This window comes from Muntiacus reevesi, chromosome 17, assembly GCF_963930625.1.
Source record: "Muntiacus reevesi chromosome 17, mMunRee1.1, whole genome shotgun sequence".
Lineage (NCBI taxonomy): Eukaryota > Metazoa > Chordata > Mammalia > Artiodactyla > Cervidae > Muntiacus > Muntiacus reevesi.
The window spans coordinates 43,495,686-43,519,684 of NC_089265.1; the positions used below are offsets into that span (position 1 = coordinate 43,495,686).

Consider the following 23,999-nt stretch of genomic DNA (forward strand, 5'->3'; position numbering starts at 1 on the left):
ACCTTTTTTGTATAGTTTTGTGTATTCTTGCTACCTCTTCTTAATATTTCTACTTCTGTTAGGTCCATACTTTCTCTGCCCTTTTATTGTGCCCATCTTTGCATGAAATGTTCACTTGGTATCTCTAATTTTCTTGACGAAATCTCTAGTTTTTCCCATTTTGTTGTTTTCCTCTTTTTCTTTGCATTGTTCACTTTGGAAAGCTTTCTTAACCTCTTCTTGCTATTCTTTGGAACTCTGCATTCAAATGGCTATATCTTTTCTTTTCTCCTTTGCCTTTTACTGCTCTTGTTTTCTCAGTTATTTGTAATGTTTATTTGTGTTGTTTTTTTTTTTTTAGCTTTGTTCATCCCATTCATTCTTACTATATGCTTTCTTAGCACTTTATTTTTTTTTTTTTTAGCAAATATTTATTCATTCCTATGATGTGACAAGCATCATTTTTACCTGGATGATTCGTTTTGTTTCTCTGTTGAACCATTTTCCTTTTTGGTTTTTAAAAATTTTTCATAAGTGAGTTTCTTTTGGTTCTTTACAAATTTTTGAATCCCTTCATTATTGAGAGATTAGAGGAGATCCTCTCTTTAGTAGTCATTAGGATATATGTCTCAGAAACAGAAAGGGATGGAAGACAGAATCTGGCCTAATGATTTAAGTCTGCAGTGAGTATCACTGAGTTCATCATCATTTGATATTTGCTATTTCTGAAGTTGTTTTAGAGGGCAAATTTTTTTTATTAGTAGACCTCCTCCTAAAGGGATTAAAAATTGTCTTTCATAGATTTGGTTTCTGCCTATAGCTTGATTTTAGTATATGTGTTATTTTAAGCAAAGAATATATTAACTTTTCTTTCTTGAATTCATTGTAAGGAATATGAAAATGTTCGTCAGGAATATGAAGAAGTAAAACTCGCTCGGGACCAAGCAAAGGAAGAGGTCAGAAAACTTAAAGAAAGTCAGATTCCTATAACAGAACGCATTGAAGAAATGGAAAGGCAGCGTCACAGTTTGGAGGCTCGAATCAAAGAGAAGGTTATATTTCTGGCTCAATTTTGGATTTCTTGTCATTTATTTTAGCAAATATAAAAAATATTTTGTAGGTTTTGTAATGTTTGTGGATTTACTTGTAACTTTAGTTCTTTAAGTTCTTCTATTAGGAATTCTACTACCACAGGTCTTTCAAGATCCTAATCATCACTTGCTACTTTATAGGAACTTGCTACTCTAGAAATTTCAAGATATAAAAAGAGAGAAATGAAATGTGATTGTTCTAATTACAGGAGGATTCAGAGCAATATTCCTAGAAACATTGATCTCCTTTTGTGAATTTCTCATACATGTTATATAATTACAACCCCTTTTGTAGGAACATAATGTATAAAACCTCATGTTTTTTAGAATAAATAATATAATGGAATATTCTCTATATACCTTGAAAACGTAACTAAAATTTTTGCAATCATAGCTTTTAACCTTTAGGGAAGATTTTGGAATCACATAATTGTTTTGAGAGTATTTTAAACTATGGACCCTGCTATTCTGTATTATTGCTTTTAGGATAAAATAACATGAGGAAATAAATGTGAAGAAATGTAGAAACATATGTATGCATATAGCTGCAAATACTTTTAATATCTATAGGAATAGCCTTTCATAAATTTTCAAGTAATTGTATTTTGGGTGATAATGAATTTACTTTGAAAGAAATCATAGAAGAGCATTGTGGGTAAACTTACAGAGCAATTTTATATTTGGATGAGCAGGGTCACAGAATTGCCTTGCCTTTTTTTTTTTTAACTAACTTCTCTTCTTTTGATTCAATTTTGCAGGCATTAGCTATTAAGGAGGCATCTCAAAAGTGCAAACATAAACAAGATGTTATAGAAAGAAAAGATAAACAAGTAAGATCTAGCATTGAATTTGAAATTTTTTTGTTAATTTACCCTAACTTTTGTGTTCAGGTGTGGGTTATGAGAGAGTTTCTTGTTTTTGAATTGCCTGTGATCTTCCTCGTTCTCTTTCTTGTCTTAATCTGTGAGGAGGCCTAAAATTTGGAAGTATACCAGTTGCATAGAGGATAATTGCGGGGGGAATGGCTCAAAACTACTCTATAGATATGCATTTAATAGGGTGATAGTAAAATGGGATTTAGTTGTCTTCATAGCAGCAATTAAATTGCAAAGGATTGATTCTGTTGTTTGTTTAGTGTTGGATATTTCAGAGCTGATTATAAATTCATTGTGCATGGATGGAGCTTGATAGCAAAATTATTTTAGGATAATTGTGCAAAGAAGTGGGCTTTTTAGCTGCTCTGGCTCTGGTGGGTCAGAGAGATCCCCAAATATTTTTGGGGTTCTGTTTTCCAGGACCATTCAGAAACTAAAGCTTGAATTACCTTTCTTAGAGAGGGATGCACATCTTGAAGCATTTCTGGTGTTTAAAGCTTTATGTTAAATCTGTCCGTTTTCAACCTCATCCCTTTTCCTGTATCTTTATCTTCAAATTCCAATCCTCTCTCATTTAACTTCTCCAGAGGATAAACCTTAAATTTTCTTGACTGAAGCTTGCTTGATAGCAGTAGTGCTCAAGGTGTGTGCATAGAGGGGGTGTGGATGCATTGTAGTAGAAACGTAGGGCAGTATGCATGTGCAATTGCTCAGTTGTGTCCAGCCCTTTGCAACGCCATGAACTGTAGTCTTCTGGGCTCTTCTGTCCATGGAATTTTCCAGGCAAGAAGACTGGAATGGGTTGCGATTTCCTTCTCCAGTGGATCTTCCCGACCCAGGGATTGGACCCACGTCTCCTCTGTCTCCTGTCCTGGGAAGCAGATTCTTTACCACTGTGCCACCTGGGAAGCCAGGTGGGGTGGGTAGGAATCATTCTCCTCTATGTGATGTCTCTCTTTCTCTCTCTTTTTTTTTTTTACATTTTGGAAGGCTCAGCAATCATTTCCTTTCTCTAAATCCCTCTGAAGCTTGCACAGGGCAGTAACTATTATATCTAAATACCTGGTGGAGAAATAGTGTCTCAACAAAATTAAATGACTTGAGAGAACTCAGAAGTGGCACCGAGTGCCACACTTTATTTTCCACAGTATAAAATAAAAATTTCCACAAAAATATTACTTAATATATGAGGTCTGTATACTTGGCATTTCCTAGTTGTAAGATTCTTCTATGTTTTTTTTTTTTTAGGAAGAATCAGTTCTTGTTTCTTTCTCTTTCATTCACTCCTTATACTGTGGTTCCTATAGTAGGCTGCTAAATTGTCCTTCTGCTGCTTTTACTCTTCTGAATATTTATTGAACTCTCCAGTTGTTACTTTATTCCTTTTGTCCTTGTGGGACCAAGCCCTTTTAGCTCCATTTGTATTATTTATTTAGAGTTTAGAAGGGAAAAGGCATAAAGACTCGTCTTTAAAACCCCAAACAGGAACTGCTAGGTTGATAGGTTGTCTAACATTTAGCTGGATTTTAAAAAGGCAGAAGAACCAGAGATCAAATTGTCAGTATTCCTTGGATCATAGCAAAGAAAGAGAATTCCAGAAAAAGATCTGCTTCTGCTTCATTGACTGTGCCTAAAGCCTTTGACTGTGTGGATCACAATAAACTGGAAAATTCTGAAAGAGATGGGAGTACCAGGCCACCTTACCTGCCTCCTGAGGAATCTATGCAGGTCAAGAAGCAACAGTTAGAATTGGACAAAGAACGACAGACTGGTTCCAACTTGGGAAAGGAGTAGGTCAAGGCTGTATATTGTTACCCTGCTTATTTAACTTATATGCAGAGTACATCATGAAAAATGCCTGACTGGATGAAGCACAGGAGTCAAGATTGCTGGGAGAAATATCAGTAACCTCAGATATGCAGGTGACACCACCCTTAGGGCAGAAAGCGAAGAAGTAAAGAGCCTCTTGATGAAAGTGAAAGAGGAGAGTGAAAAAGGTGGCTTAAAACTCAACTTTCAAAAAACTAAGATCATGGCATCCAGTCCCATCCCTTCATGGCAAATAGATGGGGAAAAATGGAAACAGTGAGACTTTATTATTTTGGACTCCAAAATCACTGCCTCTGTTGACTGCAGCCATGAGATTAAAAGACGCTTGCTCCTTGGAAGAAAAACTATGACCAACATAGACAACATATTAAAAAACAGAGACATTACTTTGCCAATAAAGGTCCTTCTAGTCAAAGCTATGGTTTTTCCAGTAGTCATATATGGATGTGAGATTTGGGCCATAATAAAGAAGGCTGATTGTCGAAGAATTGATGCTTTCTAACTGTCGTGTTGGAGAAGACTCTTGAGCATACCTGGGATATCAAGGACATCAAACTAGTCAATCCTAAAGGAAATCAATTCTGAATGTTCATTGGAAGAACTGATGCTGAAGCTGAAGCTCCAGTACTTTGGTTACCTAATGGGAAGAGCCAACTCATTGGAAAAGACCCTGATGCTGGGAAAGATTGAAGGCAAAAGAAGGGTTCAGCAGAGGACAAGATGGTTGGATGGCATCACTGACTTAATGGACATGCGTTTGAGCAAGCTCCAAGAGATGGTGAAGGACAGGGAATCCTGGCGTGCTGCAGTCTGTGGGGTTGCAAAGAGTTGGACCCAACTGAGCAACTGAACAGCTTGCATTCTGACATAAATCTCACTTAGTATTTTAATACATTGGTGGATTCAAATAGAAAATCTTGTCTATACCATTTTTTGTACCATCTGATAAGATTGACCTAAAATTTTGTTTTGTTCCACCCTTAACTGGTTTATTTCAGTGTTAAGCCAACATTTAAGTAGTTTAGTTCTCCTAGAACCAGTGTTTTCTTTTTTTTCCCCTGTGTCATAATTAACAGTTTATCACTTCTGTAAGTTCTTGAAGTTTTAGCTTTTCTTAATTTTTAATATAATACATTATAGCATATAAATTTTTTCTGATTATCATTTGGTTACATCTTACATGTGTGGTATGTGCTTTATTGTTTTGGTTCAAGATTTTATAATTCTCATTCACAGGTTTTCATTTATATTTATATAGGAGTTCTTACTATTTCAGATTACTTGGATATGGAATTTTTAATCTTTATAAAAAAAGTTTAGTCCCAGTTATATTGCTTTATGGTTAATAGATGTGACCTTTATGACTTTATATTAAAATTTTTTGAAACCTTTTTGGACTTTTACTGTAATTATATTATGCAAACTTTACTCTTTTTTTTTTCCTAGCCTGATTTATCCAGTTCCTTTTTCTTTGAATGTAGACTTTTCTGTTTTTCTTGTAATTGTGTTTTTGCTTTCTAGATATTAAAGCTTTATTGTTTGTTCTTTATTTTATCTGCTATAACTAACATACACTGGGTTTTGCTTTGTAATTTTTAAAATTCAGTATGAGACACTTTCTCATACAGTAAAGAAGTTTAACCAGTTCACATTTACCGCTGCCTTCTACTTACCCTTAAAAAGTTTACATAACATATTTTTCTTAGTAGAAAAAGTTAATTAGTATTTTTCCTCTTTTATTTGAGAAAGATCAGAATCTTAGCAAACTTTTATTTCCTCTTCTGCCACTCTGTGCCAGTGTCGTTAGAAATTTTACTTCTCTGTTATTTAAGGTATTATTTTCTACTGCCTGTGTTTATTTAGACTTAAAATATTTTATTGGTTTATTTGATCATGTTACTGCTTACATCACATTTTTTGTGATTCCTTTGTTTGAAGAGAGAGGAATTTAGGTTGTTTTTTCATAGTATCTCTCTTTTGTAGGTGTCTTAGAGAGGTTCTTTGGGTGATAAACTTTCTGAGTCCTTGTATGTTAGGAAATATCTTTTTTGCAGTCACTAAGGAATATTAAAATGGCTGGATGTTGAATTCTAAATTATAAATTGTTTTTCCTTAGGACTTTGGCAGTCTGTCTCAGTGTCTTCCTGGGTCTAATATAGTTGACCCTCCATGTCAGTGGATTCTGTATTTGTGGATTCAACCAAAGATGGAGCAAAATATTTGGGAAAAAATATTTCCAGAAAGTTCCAAAAAGCAAAACTTGAATTTGTTGTGTACTAGAACTAAACTATTCATAGTATTTACGTTGTACTACAGATGATTTTTTTTTCTAGAGTTTTTTTTTTTAACATTTAATTTTATCCATGTTTGCTTTGGGATAGGGAATAGATCTTTTAGTAAAAGTGTAAAGTAAAACCAAAGTATGTCTTGTGTACAACATTTAAATTACAATAATGATGTACTTTTGCATCCCGTAATAACAATGTGTGTAGGTTTTATGCAAATACTGTGCCATTTTATATAAGGGACTTAAGCATCTGTAGATGTTGATAGCTGTAGCGGGGGGGGGGGGGGGGGGGGGGATGGTGAGGTGCTGGAACAAATCCCCCAAGGATGTCAGGAGACAAATGTATTGTTCCTGAGAAGCAGCAGATATGAGAGGTAGACAGAGACCTTATTAGGTAGACCCTTGAAAGAATAAAGGCAAATCGAACTTGATTGTAAATGGACTATACAGTCGAAACTATAAGAAAGCTTTGGTTTGAAAGTTTTTAAGCTATAGAGAAACAGTATATCATAAATCTTAAAATATTTTGGACTGCCTTATGGAAGATGGACTCTATAGTTCATTTTTGCCCCACATGTGGGAGTTTCATTTAGGAGGCCATTGCAGTAGTCTAGGCAAGAGATAATAGTGATTTCATCTAAGGTAGTAGCAGTTGATAAATTTAAAAAATTGAACCAACAGTATTTGCTCAGGAAGTGGATATAAGAATACATTGTGAAAGAATCAAGGATCAGACCTAACCTTTTGACCTTACAGTTGATAGTGGTGCCTTTTACTGAAATGAAATTTGCTAGGAGAGGGAAACGGAGAAGGAAATGGCAACCCACTCCAGTATTCTTGCCTGGAGAGTTCCATGGACAGAGGAGCCTGGCAGGCTACATAGTCCCTGGGGCACAAAGAGTTGGACATGACTTAGTGACTAAACCACCACCAGGAGAGGAAAAATAAAGAATTCTATCTGACTGTGTAGAAGAGTTACATCTTTTTACTTTATACCTGTTTCTATCTTCAAATCTAAAATGTGTTTCTTAAAAACAGTATTTAGTTGGTCTTGATGGTTTTTTAATCCATTCTGCCTACATCTGCCTTTTAATTGGAGTGTTTAAACCATTTGCATTTGATGTAATTGCTGTTAAGTCATTGTGTGATTTGTTGTCATATGTCTTAGGACTTTGTTGCTCCTCTCTTTCTCCAATATTGCCTTATTTTGTGTTGTTTTTTAATGTACCATTTTAATTCCTGTCTCTTTTTTTTTCTGTATTTTTTTGAACTATTTTCTTAATGGCTGCCTTTAGAAATATAAATAACATCTTAATTTATAATAGTCTAGTTCATATAAATATGTACTTGAGTAGTATAGAAAACTTTGCTCCTATATAGCTCCATTCCCTTCTCCTTCCTTTGTGCTGTTATTGTCATACCAGTTACATTTTTAAGCATTATAAGCCTGTCAAAAATAGTTTGTAGTTATTTCTTTATGAAGTTTCATTTTTGTGGCAATAATTGATTCTTTGACACCAACTCTGTTCTATAAATTCAACTCAGAAAGTTCTGATACTATTTAGAATTTAAGTAGATTCTACAAATTTATGGCTCAGTCCCACAAGACAGCCCTGGCTTCATGCCAGTCTCAAGTCCCTTGACCTGTTTTCCTACTCTTCTCTCTGACTTGGGTACAAATTCAGAGGTTCCCACAACTACCCCTGCCTTCAGGTTCAGTATGTACTAGAATGACTCACAGAACTCAGGAAAACATTATACTTAACAATTATGGGTTTGCTATAAAGGTTACAACTCAGGAACAGCCAAATGAAAGAGGTGCATAGAACAAGGTAGGGTGGTGCAAAGTTTCTGTTCCCTTTCTGGGTGCATCACCTTCCCAGCATATGGACACGCTTACTGACCCAGAAGCTCAATAGCCATGTTGTTCAAGAGATTTTATTGACGTTTCATTATGATTGATTAAATTATTGGCTATTGGTGATTGAGGTCAACCTCCAGCCTCTTTCACCTCCTGGAGGACATGGAGTTCGGCTGAAACTTGCAATCTAACTTTTAATCATGTGGTTGTTTCTTCGGGCAATCAGTCTCTATCCTGAAGCTGTATAGAGTCCCTGACAAGTTATCTTTTCACTGTTTGGATCACAATTAACTGGAAAGTTCTTAAAGAGATGGAAATAATGGATCGCCTTACCTGCCTCCTGAGAAACCTGAGCACAGGTCAAGAAGCAAGAGTTGGAACTGCAAATGGAACAATGATCACTGTGAACAAAGCTAGTGGAGGTGATGGAATTCCAGCTGAGCTGTTGAAAATCCTAAAAGATGATGCTATGAAAGTGCTGCATTCAACATGCCAGCAAATTTGAAAAACTCAGCAGTGGCCACAGGACTGGAAAAGGTCAGGTTTCATTCCAATCGCAAAGAAAGGTGATGCCAAAGAATGTTCAAACTACCATACTGTTGCACTCATTTCACATGCTAGCAAAGTAATGCTCTAAATTCTGCAAGCTAGCCTTCAACATTACATGAACCGAGAACTTCCAGATGTTCACACTGGATTTAGAAAAGGCATAGGAACCAGAGATCAAATTGCCAATATCCATTGAATTATCAAAAAAGCAGGAGAATTCCAGAAAAACATCTACTTCTGCTTCATTGACTATGCTAAAGCCTTTGACTGTGTGGATCACAACAAACTGGAAAATTCTTGAAGAGAGGGGAATACCATACCACCTTACCTACCTCCTGAGAAATCTGTATGCAGGTCAAGAAGCAACAGTTAGAACCCGACATGGATAATGGACTGGTTCCAAATTGGGAGAGTGCATCAAGGCTGTATATTGTCACCCTGCTTATTTAGCTTACATGTAGAGTAATTCCAGAGTTCTGAAAGAGTTAATTTTTTGACAGTTTTTGCTAACATTTTCATTAATTTTCTGGAGGAAAGGATTTTCAGAGTTCCTTACTTTGTCATCCTATTGACATCCAAATCTTTTCTGAATCTACAGAAGAACATTGCTAGGATTTTAATAGGACTTGCATTAAACATATATATCAGTTTGGGGGAAAATAGAAAGTAACATGTTGAATCTTCTAATCTATGAACACAGCGTGCTGCCATTGATTTAGACCTTTGATTTTTTTCCCATCAGCACTACATAGTTTTCAGCATATAAGTTCTCTGCATTTTGTTAGATTACACCTAAGTTTTTCCTTTGATTTTTCTTTTTTCTCTTTTTTTGAAATAATTTACTTGGAATTTTTTCAGAGCCTAGCATGTCATCTACAAATGAAGACAGCTTTATTTCTTCCTTTCTGATTTTTATGCTTTTTATTTCCTTTCTTGCCTTACTGCACTGGCTAGAAATTCCAGCACTTCTGTTGACTAAAGATGGTGAGAGTGGGCATCCTTGCCTTATTCCTGGTCTTAGGAGGAAAGGATTCATTTTTTCACCGTGGAGTATAACATTAGCTGTAGATTTTTTATAGATCGGACAGTTCTCTATTTCTGTGTTTCTGAGAATAACGTGAGTGCTGGATTTTGTCAGATGCTTTTTCTGCGTATCTATTGATATGATCATGCACATGTTCAATTTTAGCTTGTAAAAATGAATTTCATTGATTTTTGAATATCAAACCAACCTTATATTTCTGAAGTAAACCCTGTTTGGTTATGGTGTATAAATTTATAATTCCTTTTACACACTGTTGAATTCTGTTAACTAACATTTAAAGGATTTTTCTGTCTATATTCATGAGGGACATACTCTGGTTTTCTTTTCATGCTTGTCTGCTTTTGATATCAGGGTAATAACTAGTTTTTTTAAATGAACTCAGAAGTGTTCTCTCCTCTTCCCAGGTTTGGAAGAGACAGGCACTCTGTCTATCAGCTAATCCCTTGAATCTATTTGTCATTTCCCCTGTGTAATAGTAAGGGATTTGATTTAGGTCATACTTGAATGGTCTAGTGGTTTTCCCTACTTTCTTCAATTTCAGTCTGAATTTGGCAATAAGGAGTTCATGATCTGAGCCACAGTCAGCTCCCGGTCTTGTTTTTGCTGAGTGTACAGTGCTTCTCCATCTTTGGCTGCAAAGAATATAATCAATCTGATTTCAGTGTTGACCATCTGGTGATGTCCATGTGTAGAGTCTTCTCTTGTGTTGTTGGAATAGGGTGTTTGCTATGACCAGTGCATTCTCTGGTAAAGTTATAGGGCAGTTCAAATAATCTTTCAGTTGGTTTACTTGTGCTAGTGATTCCCTCCCCGCCCCCCCCAAATTGGTCCATTTTTATCTAAGTTGTTAAATTTATCTGTTCACAAATTTTCTTACTATTCTTTCGATTTAGGTGGGTTCTGTAGTGATGATTGATCCCTGTTTGATTCCTGATATTGGTCATTTGTGTCTTACTTTTTTTTTTTCTTTTGTTGGAGTGTGAGGATGGGTTCAGTCTTGGTAGAGGTATGTTAATTTTATTGTTTTTCGGGATGAATAGCTCTTTGTTTCACTGACTTTTCTGTTATTTTTCTAATTTCGTTGAAGTTTGTTCATATTTTTATTACTTCCCTTCTTCTGCTTGATGTTGGTTTGTTTTGCTCTTTTTCTAGGTTCCTGAGGTTGATGCTCAGATTATTGATTTGAGAATTTTCTCCTTTTCTTGTGTATATGCACTTAATGCTGTGTTTTTCTATCATCACTGCTGTACTTGTGTCCCACAGATTTTGATATATTGTATTATTATTTTTGCTCAGGTTTTATTTTCCACTTTTCTTGAGATCACAATTTGTTTATCCATTTATCTGTTCACAGATGTTTAGTTTGTTTCTTGTTTGGTGCTAGTACTAAAACTGTCGTGAAGTTCTTAACGTAATACAAGATGTGCTTTCATGTCTTTTGGATAATTTCCTATAAGTAAGCTATCGTAGATATACATGTAACTTTTGAAGGATTTGTCAAGCTGTTTTCCAAAATGATTATCATCAACTTTTTGTTGTTGTAATTGTTTCATTGACTCTGCTAAAGCCTTTGACTGTGTGGATCACAGCAAATTGGAAAGTTTTTTTTTAATTTTATTTTTTTAATTGAAGGATAATTGCTGTACAGAATTTTGTTGTTTTCTGTCAGACAGCAACAAGAAGCAGTCATAGGGATATATATGTCCCCTCCCTCTTAAACCTCCTTCCCATCTCCCTCCCCACCCCACCCCTCTAGGTCGTTACAGAGCCTCTGAGTTCCTGAGTCATACAGCGAATTCCCATTGGCTGTCTGTTTTTATATGGTGTTGTAAGTTTCCATGTTATTCTCTCCACACATCTCACCTTCTCCCTCTTCCTCTCCCTCCATGTCTGTTTTGTATGTCTGTTTCTCCTTTGCTGCCCTATCATCAGTACTATCTTTCTAGATTCCATATTTCTGACTTTCTTCACTCTGTATGATAGGCTCTAGGTTTGTCCACCTCTTTAGAACTGACTCAAATATGTTCCTTCTTCTGGCTGAGTAATATTCCATCATATATGTACCACAGCTGCTTTATCCATTCATCTTTCAATCGACATCTAGGTTGCTTCCATGTCTAGCTGTTATAAATAGTGCTGCAGTGAACATTGGTGTACATGTGCCTTTTTCAATTTTGGTTTCCTCAGGGTATATGCCTAAGAGTGGGATTGCTGGGTCATATGGTGGTTTTTATTTCTAGTTTTTTTAGGAATCTCCATACCATCTTCTATTGTGGCTGTGTCAGTTTACATTCCAACCAGCAACGCAGGAGGGGTTCCTTTTCTCCACACCCTCTGCAGCGTTTAATGTTTGTAGACTGTTTGATGAGGGCCATTCTGACTGGTGTGAGGTGGTATCTCATTGTAGTTTGATTAGCATTTCTCTAATAATGAGTGATGTTTAGCATCTTTTCATGTTTTTGTAAGCCATCTGTATGTCTTCTTTGGAGAAATGTCTGTTTAGGTCTTTTTCTTGACTTTTTGGGTGGGTCGTTTATTTTTCTGATATTGAGCCGCTTACACATTTTGGAAATTAATTCTTTGTCAGTTGTTTCCTTTGCAATTATTTTCTCCTATTCTGGGGGTTGTCTTTTCAACTTGTTTGTAGTTTCCTTTTCTGTGTAAAAGCTTTTAAGTTTAATTAGGTTCCACTGGTTTATTTTTGGTTTTACTTCCTTTACTCTAGGGAGGTGGGTCATAGAGGATCTTGCTTTGACTTATGTCATGCAGTGTTTTGCCTGTATTTGCCTCCAAGAGTTTTATAGTCTCGTGTCTTACATTTAGGTCTTTAACCTTTTTGAGCTTATTTTGTGTATGACTTTAGGAAGTGTTCTAATTTCCTCTTTTACACATAGCTGTCCAGTTTTCCCAGCACCACTTATTGAAGAGGCTATCTTTGCCCCATTGTGTATTCTTGCCTCCTTTGTCAAAAATAAGACATCCATAGGTGCGTGGGTTTCTCTCTGGCCTCTCTATCTTGTTCCATTGGTCTGTTTTTTTTGTGCCAGTACCATACTGTTTTGATGACTGTAGCTTTTGTAGTATTGTCTGAAATCAAGAAAATTGATTCCTCCAGCTCCATTCTTCTTTCTCAAGACTGCTTTGACTATTCAGGGGTCTTTGTGTTTCCATATGAATTGTGAAATTTTTTGTTGTAGTTCTGTGAAAAATGCCATTGGTAATTTGATAGGGGTCACATTGAATCTGTAGATTGCATTTTATGGTATACTCATTTTCTCAGTATTGATTCTTCCTACCCAGGAACATGGAATATCTCTTCATCTGTTTATGTCGTCTTTGATTTCTTTCATCAGTGTCTTATAATTTTCCATATACAGTTCTTTTGTCTCCTTAGGTAGGTGTGTTCCTTAGGTAGGTTTATTCCTGGATATTTTATTCTTTTTGTTTCAGTGGTGAATGGAATTGTTCCCTTAACTTCTCTTTCTGATTTTTCATTCTTAGTACATAGGACTGCAAGTGATTTCTGTGTATTGACTTTATATATTGCAACTATGCTAAATTCATTCATTAGCTCTAGTAAGTTTCTGATAGTTTCTTTTAGGTTTTCTGTGTATCATATCATGTCATCTGCAGACAGAGTTTTACTTCTTTTCTTATCTGGATTCTTTTTTATTTCTTTTTCTTCTCTACTTGCCATAGCTAGGACTTTCAAAACTATGTTGAATAATTGTGGTGAGAGTAGACACCCTTGTCTTGTTCCTCATATTAGAGGGAATACTTTCTGTTTTTCACCATAGAGAATAATGTTTGTTGTGTGCTTATCATATATGGCCTTTACTGTGTTGTGGTAGGTTCCTTCTATGCCCATTTTTTGAAGTGTTTCTATCATAAACGGGTGTTGAGTTTTGTCAAAGGCTTTTTCTGCATTTATTAAGATGATCGTATGTTTTTTATCTTTCAATCTGTTAATATGGTGTTTCACATTGGTTGATTTGCGTATATTGAAAAATCCTTGCATCCCTGGAATAAACCTGACTTGATCATGGTGAGGGAGTGAATTCTTAGGTAGGTTGATAAGGAATCTGGGACCCTCAAGGAGAAAAGGGTTCAGGACCCTGGAGGAGAAGAAAGGGACAAACTTTTTTTCCCTACATTCCTTTGTCTTAGTCATCTAAGACATTTTTTCTTAAGCTCTGAGTTGTTATGGCAACAATCTATTTCTTCTAAGACTTAACTTTCTTTAAGCCCAGAGCTAATGGTTACATAGCAAAGCAACTCATGTTGCTCGTGTATGTTTTTCCTTAAACTCTGTACTAATGATTATATAACAATGTATCTTGCTGAAGGACATGTTTTCTCCTTAAGAACCTTGTGACTAATCCTGTTATCCAAACATGTATGTTGTGGGAGTGAGTCTGGTCAGACCTTTCTGTTGTTAATAACCAGTTGAAAAAGTGTGTAAGACCTTGATAAACCTAGTGAGTGGTCCCTCTCTGCCCCTTCTGGTGTCTTTGTCAGAAGCTGTCTCTGTCCATTTCCACTTTAATAAAACTGGTGTCTTAAGAAGATATGAGTAACTGCAGCCATGTCTTTGGTCCCAAAGCAAAGTTCTCTCCTTCAGAAATCTCAAATCCAACACTGTTCACAGTAAGCTGTCAATGGTGTGTGAGCTTTTTAATGTGTTGTTGAATTCTGTTTGTTAGAATTTTGTTGAGGATTTTTACATCTATGTTCATCAGTGATATTGACCTGTAATTTTCTATTTTTGTGTTGTCTTTGCCTGGTTTTCCTATCATGGTGATTGTGGCCTCGTAGAATGAGTTTAGAAGTGTTTCTTCTTCTGCAGTTTTTTGAAAGAGTTTCAGAAAAGTAGGCATTAGCTCTTCTCTGAATGTTCGATAGAATTGCCCTGTGAAGCCATCTGACCCTGGACTTTTGCTTTTTGGGAGATTTTTCATCTCAGTTTCATTTCAGTGTTTGTAATTATCTTGTTCATAATTTCTCTCTCTTCCTGATTCTGTCATGGGAGGTTGAACTTTTCTAAGAATCTGTCCATTTCCTCTAGGTTGTCCATTTTACTAGCATATAGTTGCTCATAAATATTCTCTTATGGTTGTTTGTATTTCTGTGTGGTCTGTTGTAACCTTTCCTTTTTAATTTCTAATTTTGTTGATTTTTCTTCCCTTTTTTTTGCTTAATGGTCTGGCTAGTGGTTTGTTAGTTTATCTTCTGAAAGAACCAGCTTTGTTGGTTTATTAATCTTTGCTATTGTTTCCTTCATTTCTTTTTTCATTTATTTCTGCTTTGATCTTTATGATTTATTTCCTTCTGCTGACTCTGGGGATTTTTGTTCTTATTTTTCCAGCTGCTTTAGATGTGGCGTTAGGTTGTCTATTTGATGTTTTTCTTGTTTCTTGAGATAGGATTGTATTGCTCTTAGAACTGCTTTTGCTGAATCCCATAGGTCTTGCATTGTGTTTCCATTGTCATTTGTTTCCCAGGAATTTTTTGATTTCCCTTCTTATTTCTTAAGTAACCTCTTTGTTACTTAGTAATATATTGTTTACTCTCCATGGGTTTGTGTTTTTTGCATTTTTCCTGTAGTCTCATAGCCTTGTGGTCAGAGAAGATACTTGATACTATTTCAGTTTTCTTAAATTTACTGAGGCTTGACTTGTGGCCCAAGATGTAGTCTCTCCTGGAGAATGTTCTATGTGCACTTGAGAAGTTGTATTCTTCTGCATTTGGATGGAAAGTCCTGAATATACCAGTTAGATCCATTTGGTCTAATGTTTCATTTAAGGCTTGTGTTTCCTTATTGATTCTCTGTTTTGACTATCTGTCCCTTGGTGCAAGTGCAGTTTTAAAGTGCCCTACTATTACTGTGTTACTGTGATTTCCCCTTTTATGCCTGTTAGTGTTTGCCTTGTGTATTGAGATGCTCCTGTGTTGGGTGCATAAATATTTACAGTTGCTGCGTCTTCTTCTTGGATTGGCCCCTTGATCATTATGTAGTGCCCTTCTTTATCTCTAATAACATTATTTATTGTAAAATCTATTTTGTCTGCAATAAGGATTGCCTCTCTGGCTTTCTTTTGGATTGCATTTGCATGGAATATCTTTGTCCGTCCTTTACTTTCAGTCTGTATGCGTCTCTAGGTCTGAAGTGGGTCTCTTGTAGGCAAGATGTAATGGGTCTTATTTTTGTATCCATTCAGTTAGTCTGTATCTTTTGGTTGGTTCAGTTAATCCGTTTGCATTTAAAGGAATGATTGATATATATATATATACACATATATATTCGTGTTGGCTTTTTCGTAATTGTTCTGGGTTTGTTTTTGTAATCTTTCCTTTCTCTTGGGTTTACTGGCAGTGTAAATCCCTTTAATATTTGTTGTAAGGCTGGTGGTGCTAAATTCTCTTAACTTTTGTCTATAAAGCATTTGATTTGCTCCATCAATTTTGAATGAGATCTTTGCTATGTATAGTAATCTTGATTGTAGATTTTTTTCTTTCAGTGCTTTAAATATATCCTGCCATTCCCTTCTGGCCCGCAGAGTTTTTGCTGAAAGATCTGCTGTTAATCATATGGGTTTTCCCTTTTATGGTACTTGTTGCTTTTCCCTTGCTGCTTTTAATATTCTTTCTTTCTGTTTAATCTCTGTTAGCTTGATTAATACGTGTCTCGATGTGTTTCTCCTTGGTTTTATCCTGTAAGGGATTCTCTGTGCTTCGTGGACTTGATTGACTATTTCCTTTCCCATGTTGGGGAAGTTTTCAACTATAATTTCTTCAAAAATTTTCTCAGTGCCTTTCTTTTTTTCTTCTTCTTCTGGGACCCCTATGACTCGAATGTCAGTGTGTTTAATATTGTCCCAAAGGTCTCTGAGGCTGTCCTCAGTTCTTTTCATTCTTTTCCTTTATTGTGCTCTTCAGCAGTTATTTCCACCATTCTGTCTTCCAGCTCGCTTAACCATTCTTCTGCCTCAGTTGTGCTGTTAGTTCTTTCTAGAGTATTTTTAATTTCAGTAATTGTGTTATTCATCTCAGTTTGCTTATTCTTTATTTCTTCTATGCCCTTGGCAACTGTATTAATTGTTTATTGCATTTTCTCCATTCTATTTTCAAGTCTTTGGAACATCTTTACTACCATCATTCTGAATTCTCTTTCAGATAGATTGCTTATTTCTTCTTTGTTTATTTGGTGTTGTGAGTTTCTCCTTTATTCTTTCATTTGCACTGTATTTCTCTGTCTTTTTATTTATTTTTTTCTAACTTCCTCCGATTGACGTCTCCTTTTTCCAGGCTTTAGGGTTGTATACCTTTTTGCTTTTGGTTTTTGTCCTTGGAGGGAACGATTGGTTTAGTGGTTTGTGTTGACTTCTTATTAGGGGTGACTTGTGCCTGTGTTCTGGTGGGAAGAGGGGAGGTTCCCTGCCCGCCTGCCCCTCCCCCCCTTGGGAAGGGCTGTGTGAGGTGGTATATTTTAGAGCGCCTGTGGGACTCCTATCTGTTGATGATTGTTTTTGTGTTTTTTTCTTGCTTGTTGTTTCAGTAAAGTGTCCTGGGTGGATGCTGTCAACAGCTGGATGATTCTAGGCTTTGTGTACAGGTGTCAAAATTCTCAGTAATTAATACCCCCTGGGGTTAGGAGTTCTCTGGCAGTCTGGGATCTTGGACTCAATGCTCCCAGCTCACTGGTTCAGGTGTGATCCTTGGTCTGTGGATTGGGCCTCCATAAGTCACCTGTTATGGGATTAAAGGGAGTTAAAGCAAACACCAAGACAAAAAGTAAAACATGCCATGAAATAAAAGATGAACCCAGATGAATGATGAATACAAAATCAACATTACAGAAATAATGGGACATATACACACACTTCCACGCATAGTTATAACCAAAATATTTTAAAGAAAAGAGTATAGGAGATTGACTTGGTGAACAAGGGAAACCAAAAGTGGTATCAACCAATTAAAAGCAGAGCTAGCTAATGCTCTGTCTGGAAAACTGAGCCTGAGCAGAGTGCCAGCTGAGGAATATAGCCAGGAGAGCACAGCAGCTTAACCTACATGGTGAAAGGAAAGAGTGAAGGCCAAGAAAAGGAAAAGGAGAAGGGAGAGAGAAGGGGAGGAAAAGACAGCTTAAAAATAGAGTAGAAAAACAAAAATAAATAGACTAATTTGAAAAAGATTTATATATATTCAGGAACAGCTATAGCTGGTGAAGAACTATAAGAAAGCAATCAATTATATAAAAATATATAAAATATTTTAATATATTTTAATATATATAAAAGCATGTATATATATAAACAAATATATTAAAAAAATCCAAAAAATCACCCAAGAAAGGGTGAAAAATTTTTTTTTAATTTCTTTTTTTTAACAAGAAAAAGAAGAACACTCCCCAGCACCACAAAAGTCTAATGTGAAGGTAGAAATATGTAGGGGGAATGAAGAGTATGATTTAAAAAAGAAGAAAAAGTTCTCAAGATCATAGATGTTGGTTGTGGAGTCTGCCCCCGTGGATGGGGTTGGGTTAGTGTCCTGTAATAGTTTTATGGTTGGGGAGCTTGTGCCTGTGTTCTGGTTGATCAAATTGGGTCTTGTCTGAAGGGCAGCGTGGTGTCCAGTAGTAGGTTTCTGGTGTCTGTGGGTTCAGTATGTCTTTGGGCAGCCTTTCTGGTTTGGCAGTCTTGCTGCTAAGTCACGCCAGTCGTGTCTGACTCTGTGCAACCCCATAGACGGCAGCCCAACAGGCTCCTCTGTCCCTGGGATTCTCCAGGCAAGAATACTGGAGTGGGTTGCCATTTCCTTCTCCAATGCATAAAAGTGAAAAGTGAAAGTGAAGTCACTCAGTCTTGTCCAACTCTTAGCAACCCCACGGACTGTAGCCTACCCGGCTCCTCTGTCCATGGGATTCTCCAGGCAAGAGTACTGGAGTGGGTTGCCATTGCCTTCTCTGTTGGCAGTGTTAGATGTATCTATTTCTGCAGCCACCTCAAAGTGGCCCTCTTAGCATATCTTCACTGCCACCAGCCCCCTACTTGTTCCTGGAATCATTGCCAGTGCCTCTGTCCCCAGTCCCACCCCACAGGCCGAAGCTTTCTAGGTAGGGACTGGTGTGGATCATTTTTTGGCTCCCCACCCCTGCCCTCTGCATCATGGAGAGTTGTGTGGGCTTCCCTCAGCCCTCTGAGCTCACCCTCTGTACCACATGGTTTGTGTGCCCTGCAGGGGTTTTTGTGTGCCCCTCTTTCAGCCCCCAGGGCCCAGCCTCTGTGCCACAAGGTTTGTGCGCCCTACAGAGGTTTGTATGTGCCGCTGTGCCTCTCACACCACGCCCCCCTCACCCTCTACACCGCGAGGTTTGTCTGCGCTGCAGAGGTTTGTATGCTGCGCCTCTCTCAGCACCTTCTTCCCTGCAGGGCTCTGTGGGCTTCTCTGGGTTTCCCAAGCACACTGTCTAGTCAGGGCCACAGTCCGTGAGCTGTTTATGAGCTGAGAAGTGCAGCAGCTTTCTCTGTTTTCTGCCCCCTAGATCCCTGCTGTGCCTGGCTTTCCAGGATTCTGCAACTCCCCTTGGGCTCAACTGTGAGTTCCTGTGCTTGGAAACTCTTCCTCCTTCACTGTTCCCTCCCTCCCTCCGATCCAGAAGTTCTCTATCTCTTCCCTTTTTGTGTCTCCATACTCTCTCTTACCTCCTTCCAGGGAGCTTAGCTTGCCTCCTGGAGGCCGGGGGGCTTCTGCTGTCACCTAGAGGTTCTTTGTAGGAATTGTTCTGTATCTTGATGAGATTTTGACATATTTGTGGGGAGGCTGGTGATCTCACCGTCTTACTCCTCTTCCATCTTCTTCTGTCTCCCCAAACTGTGCAAAATTCTTAACGACATGCAAGTACCAGACCACTGCACCTGTCTCCTGAGAAACCTGTATGTGGGTCAAGAAGCAGTAGCCAGAAAAAGACATGGAACAACTGACTGCTTCCAGATTGGGAAAGGAGTACATCAAGGCCCTATACTGTCAACCTGCTTATTTAAATTACATGCAGAGTATGTCATGCAAAATACCAGGCTGGATAAATTACAAGCTTGAATCAATATCGTTGGGAGAAAAACCAACAACCTCAGATATGCAGATGATCTTTCTTGGGTGGCCCTACACCACGTGGCTCATAGTTTCATTAAGTTAGACAAGGCTGTAATCCAAGTGATCAGTTTGGTTCGTTTTATGTGATTGTGGTTTTCATTCTATCTGCTCTCTGATGAAAGAGGATAAGAGGCTTGTGGAAGCTTCCTGATAAGAGGGACTGGCTGTGGGGAAAACTGCATCTTACTCTGGTGGGCAGTGATTTGAGGTTTTTTTTTTTTTTTTTTTTTTTTCGCTCCTTGGAAGGAAAGCTATGACCAACCTAGACAGCTTATTAAAAAGCAGAGACATTACTTTGCCAACAAAGGTCCATCTAGTCAAAGCTTTGGTTTTTCCAGTAGTCATGTATAGATGTGAGAGTTGGACTATAAAGAAAGCTGAGTGCCGAAGAATTGATACTGTTGAACTGTGGTGTTGAAGAAGACTCTTGAGAGTCCCTTGGACTGCAAGATCAAAAGAGTCAATCCTAAAGGAGATCAGTCCTGCATATTCATTGGAAAGACTGGTGCTGAAGCTTCAGTACTTTGGCCACCTGATCTGAAGAACTGACTCATTGGAAAAGACTGTGTTGCTGGGAAGGATTGAAGGCAGGAGAAGAAGAGGACGATAGAGGATGAGATGATTGGATGGCATCACCGACACAATGGACATGAGTTTGAGCAAGCTCCAGGAGTTGGTGATGGACAGAGAGGCCTGGCGTGCTACAGTCCATGGGGTCACAAAGGGTCGGATATGACTGAGTGACTGAACTGAACTGGTGGGTAAGGCTGTTCTCAGTAAATCTTTAATCCAATTTTCTGCTAACTGATGGGGCTGTGTTCCTATGGTAGGGATAAAGGCGACCTTCCCAAAAGGACTTATGCCAGCTTGCCACACCTCCCAGGGCTGCTGCAGTCAGTGCCCCTGACCCTGCTGCAGGCCACTGCTGACCACCTCCACCAGAGACTTCTGAAGACTCACAGGCAAGTCTGGCTCAGTCTCTTGTGGGGTCACTGCTTGTTTATCCTGGGTCTTGGTGCCCACAGGGTTTTGACCTGGAAAAGATCAGTTTTCATTCCCATCTTAAAGAAGGGCAATGCCAAAGAATGTTCACACTAATGCTCAGTTTCTTATATTTCACATGCTAGCAAAGTAATCATCAAAATCCTTCAAGCTAGACTTCAGCAGTATGTGAACCCAAAACTTCCAGATGTACAAGCTGGATTTAGAAAAGACATAAGAACCAGAATTCAAATTGCCAACATCCACTGGATCATAGAGAAAGGAAGAGAATTCCAGAAAAACATCTTCTTCTGCTTTATTGACCATGCTAAAGCCTTTGACTGTATGGATCAAAACAAACTGTGGAAACTTCTTAAAGAGATGGGAGTACAAGACCATCTTACCTGCCTCCTAAGAAACCTGTATGCAGGTCAAGAAGCAATAGTTAGAACTGTACATGGAATAACATACTTGTTTCAGAATTGGGAAAGGAGTATGTCAAGGCTGTATTTTATCACCCTGCTTATTTAACCGATATGCAGAGTATATCATGTGAAATTCCAGGCTGGATGAAACAGAAGCTGGAGTCAAGATTGCCACGAGAAATATCGATAACCTGAGATATACAGATGATACCACCCTTATGGCAGAAAGTGAAAGAGGAACTAAAGAGCTTCTTGATGAAGGTGAAAGAGGGGAGTGAAATTGCTGGGTTGAAAATCAACATTCAAAAAACTAAGATTGTGTCATCCAGTCCCACCACTTCATGGCAAATAGAACGGGAAACAATGGAAACAGTTACAGACTTTTTTGACAGTCCAAAATCACTGTGGATGGTAACTGCAGCTGTGAAATTAAAAGATGCTTGCTTCTTGGAAAAGCTGTGACAGACCTAGACATCATACAAAAGAGCAGAGACATTACTTTGCTGTCAAAGATCTGTCTACTTAAAGCTATATGGTTTTCCCAGCAGTCATGTACAGATGTGAGAGTTGAACCATAAAGAAGACTGAGTACCGAAGAATTCATGCTTTCTAACTGTGGTGTTGGAAAAGATTCTTGAGAGTCTCTTGGACAACAATGAGATCAAACCAGTCAATCCTAAAGGAAATCAGTCCTGAGTATTCATTGGAATGACTGATGCTGGAGCTGAAGTTCCAATACTTTGGCCACCTGATATAAAGAACTGACTCATTGGAAAAGACCCTGATGCTGGGAAAGATTGAAGGCAGGAGAAGAAGGGGACGATAGAGGATGAGATGATGGCATCACGGACTCAATGGACATGAGTTTGACCAAACTCTGGGATATGGTGAAGGACAGGGAAGCCTTGAGTGCTATCCATGGGGTCACGAAGAGTTTGACATGATTTAGCATCTGAACAACAATCGATAAAAGTTGACTTGTGGTTGCCAAGAATTTTTTTACTGTTCTTTCACAATGAATAACTTGGGAAATATTGCTTGGAGTAGCCTTGGAGGGTTAGATTTAGGTAGCTATAAGAACTCTTATATTGTATAAGGTAAAGCAGAGTGATTATACTTCGAGGTAGGGTGATGGTTTTAAAAGGAGGGAAGTACTCTGATCAGAGTAGTCTGCTTTTAACACTGCTGTTAATGAGATCTGAGACAGTGTCTCATATTAACTGAGTGAGTAGATAGCATTTAGCAATATTGGATTGAGGAGGGAGGAGAAGATGTGAATTCATCTCAGAATGAGAGCATACATTTATTAGACAAATGCAGTAGTTTTTGGGGGGAGTTCTGAGTGCCTGTTTAAGTTATGTGGCCATAAATTTGAACTAAGACCTGTTTTCAGAAATTTCTCCAATTAGTTCAGTTGTTTAGATCCAGATAAATAGAAGGTATATATTTAGGTTTAATAAGGACTGACCTTTTCCCTTGCTAATGTGAATTAGGAATGGTGCAGAGTCAGGAGGTCTTTGTATGGGAGTGATTCTCATGCTGAGTTGTGGAACCTCAGCAGGTGAAGGAAAGAAATGAGGGGGACGGTTGATGGTGAAAGATAGTAGGCTCTGTGGTTTGCAGGACTCTGTGTAGTCAAACAATAGTTGTAATACCATGGATGTAAAATGGAAGGGGAGGAAGGCGGTGATCAAAGAGTAGGATTGTGTAAGTACAGTTTTCGGAGGTGGTGTGAATTTTTGGTGATCTACATGATCTAGTTAGAGATACAACCATAGATATCATTAAATACAACTATAGGAGAGGTTGGCTGAGGTGGTGTTTAGGAAAAGACGGTTGAAGTTGAAGAAGTCAAGGAACACAGAGGCCAAATACTTAAACTGGTTTTCTGTATGTATGTTGAAGTATGATGATGGCCAGCATAATGATGGAGAGAAAAGGTAGTCATAGTCAGGTGCTAAAGTCATGATTGAATGAAGGGTTTGAGGGAGGTAGTTAACATAGCAAAGATAATGGGTGGTCTGATTGCATGGTCTTCAAAGGATCTGAAGTGGGGCTCAGTTAACGGAGAAAGTAGTACAGTGGAGATTAATAAGGACACCCTCCCCACCTGAGTCCTGAAGTGTCCTGAAGGATTATGGCAGGAAAAGGTGACCATTTGAAAGGGCTCCAGGGAGAAGTGTCTTCCAGCAATCACCAAATTTTACTTAGAACAAGAAGAGAGGACTTTCATAGAAATTAAATATATAGAGCAGTATGTGGATAGTATCCTAGTGAACATGGATTATCTAAGAGGCTTGGACTTACTGTGCCTGAGCTGAACTTGGGTATACAGAATTAGTTATGGTAGTTTGTTGGATGAAGGTGTTGAATGAGTTAAAGATAGAACTCAAAACTTAGCTAGAAGGACAGGGTACCATCAGGTTGCTTTTCAGTTTTTCAGGTCAGTGTCAGGATACTTCTTGGTGTAAAATTTTTTTCAGCAGCTCAGTGATTTTTGGTAGCTTGGTGGTCTCTTTTGCTGGGATTGCAGAAGTTATATTTATTAAATGTCTTGTCCCTTTTTGATTGACTTGGACTTCCTCATGTGTTTGGTGTATTCTTAATTCCATCCTTGTCTCCCATGACCTGCCAGTTTAGTCTCCTAAAACATGGGCTTCCTGGCTGAACACTATGGCTTCTTGTCTGCTTCCTTCTTTCAGGCCTGTTGAACATTGTTAATTTTCAGTCACATACATACACACACACACATACATATATCTTATTTTTTTCAAATATTTTTTCTTCTGTGTGTTTGTTGTAGGAGAGGGATTTTTGGCATATATTCAGTTCATTGTCTGATACTGTCAAAGCTAAACTTTTAAAAAGGAAAATTGATACCAACCCAAATTTCCAAAGATCCCCTGAAGAAGTTCACAGCAACCCAC

The 23,999-nt window shown here is 37.9% G+C and overlaps 1 protein-coding gene across 2 annotated transcripts in view; it reads left to right on the forward strand.

Moving 5' to 3' along the window:
- Positions 1 to 23,999, forward strand: part of SMC5 (structural maintenance of chromosomes 5) — a 104,595-nt gene that overhangs the window by 46,731 nt on the left and 33,865 nt on the right. For both annotated transcript variants that reach the window (XM_065907930.1, XM_065907929.1), the window contains exons 7-8: positions 870 to 1,031; positions 1,829 to 1,900. In XM_065907930.1, the coding sequence (XP_065764002.1) occupies positions 870 to 1,031; positions 1,829 to 1,900 (234 nt within the window). The remainder of the gene's footprint in view (positions 1 to 869; positions 1,032 to 1,828; positions 1,901 to 23,999) is intronic.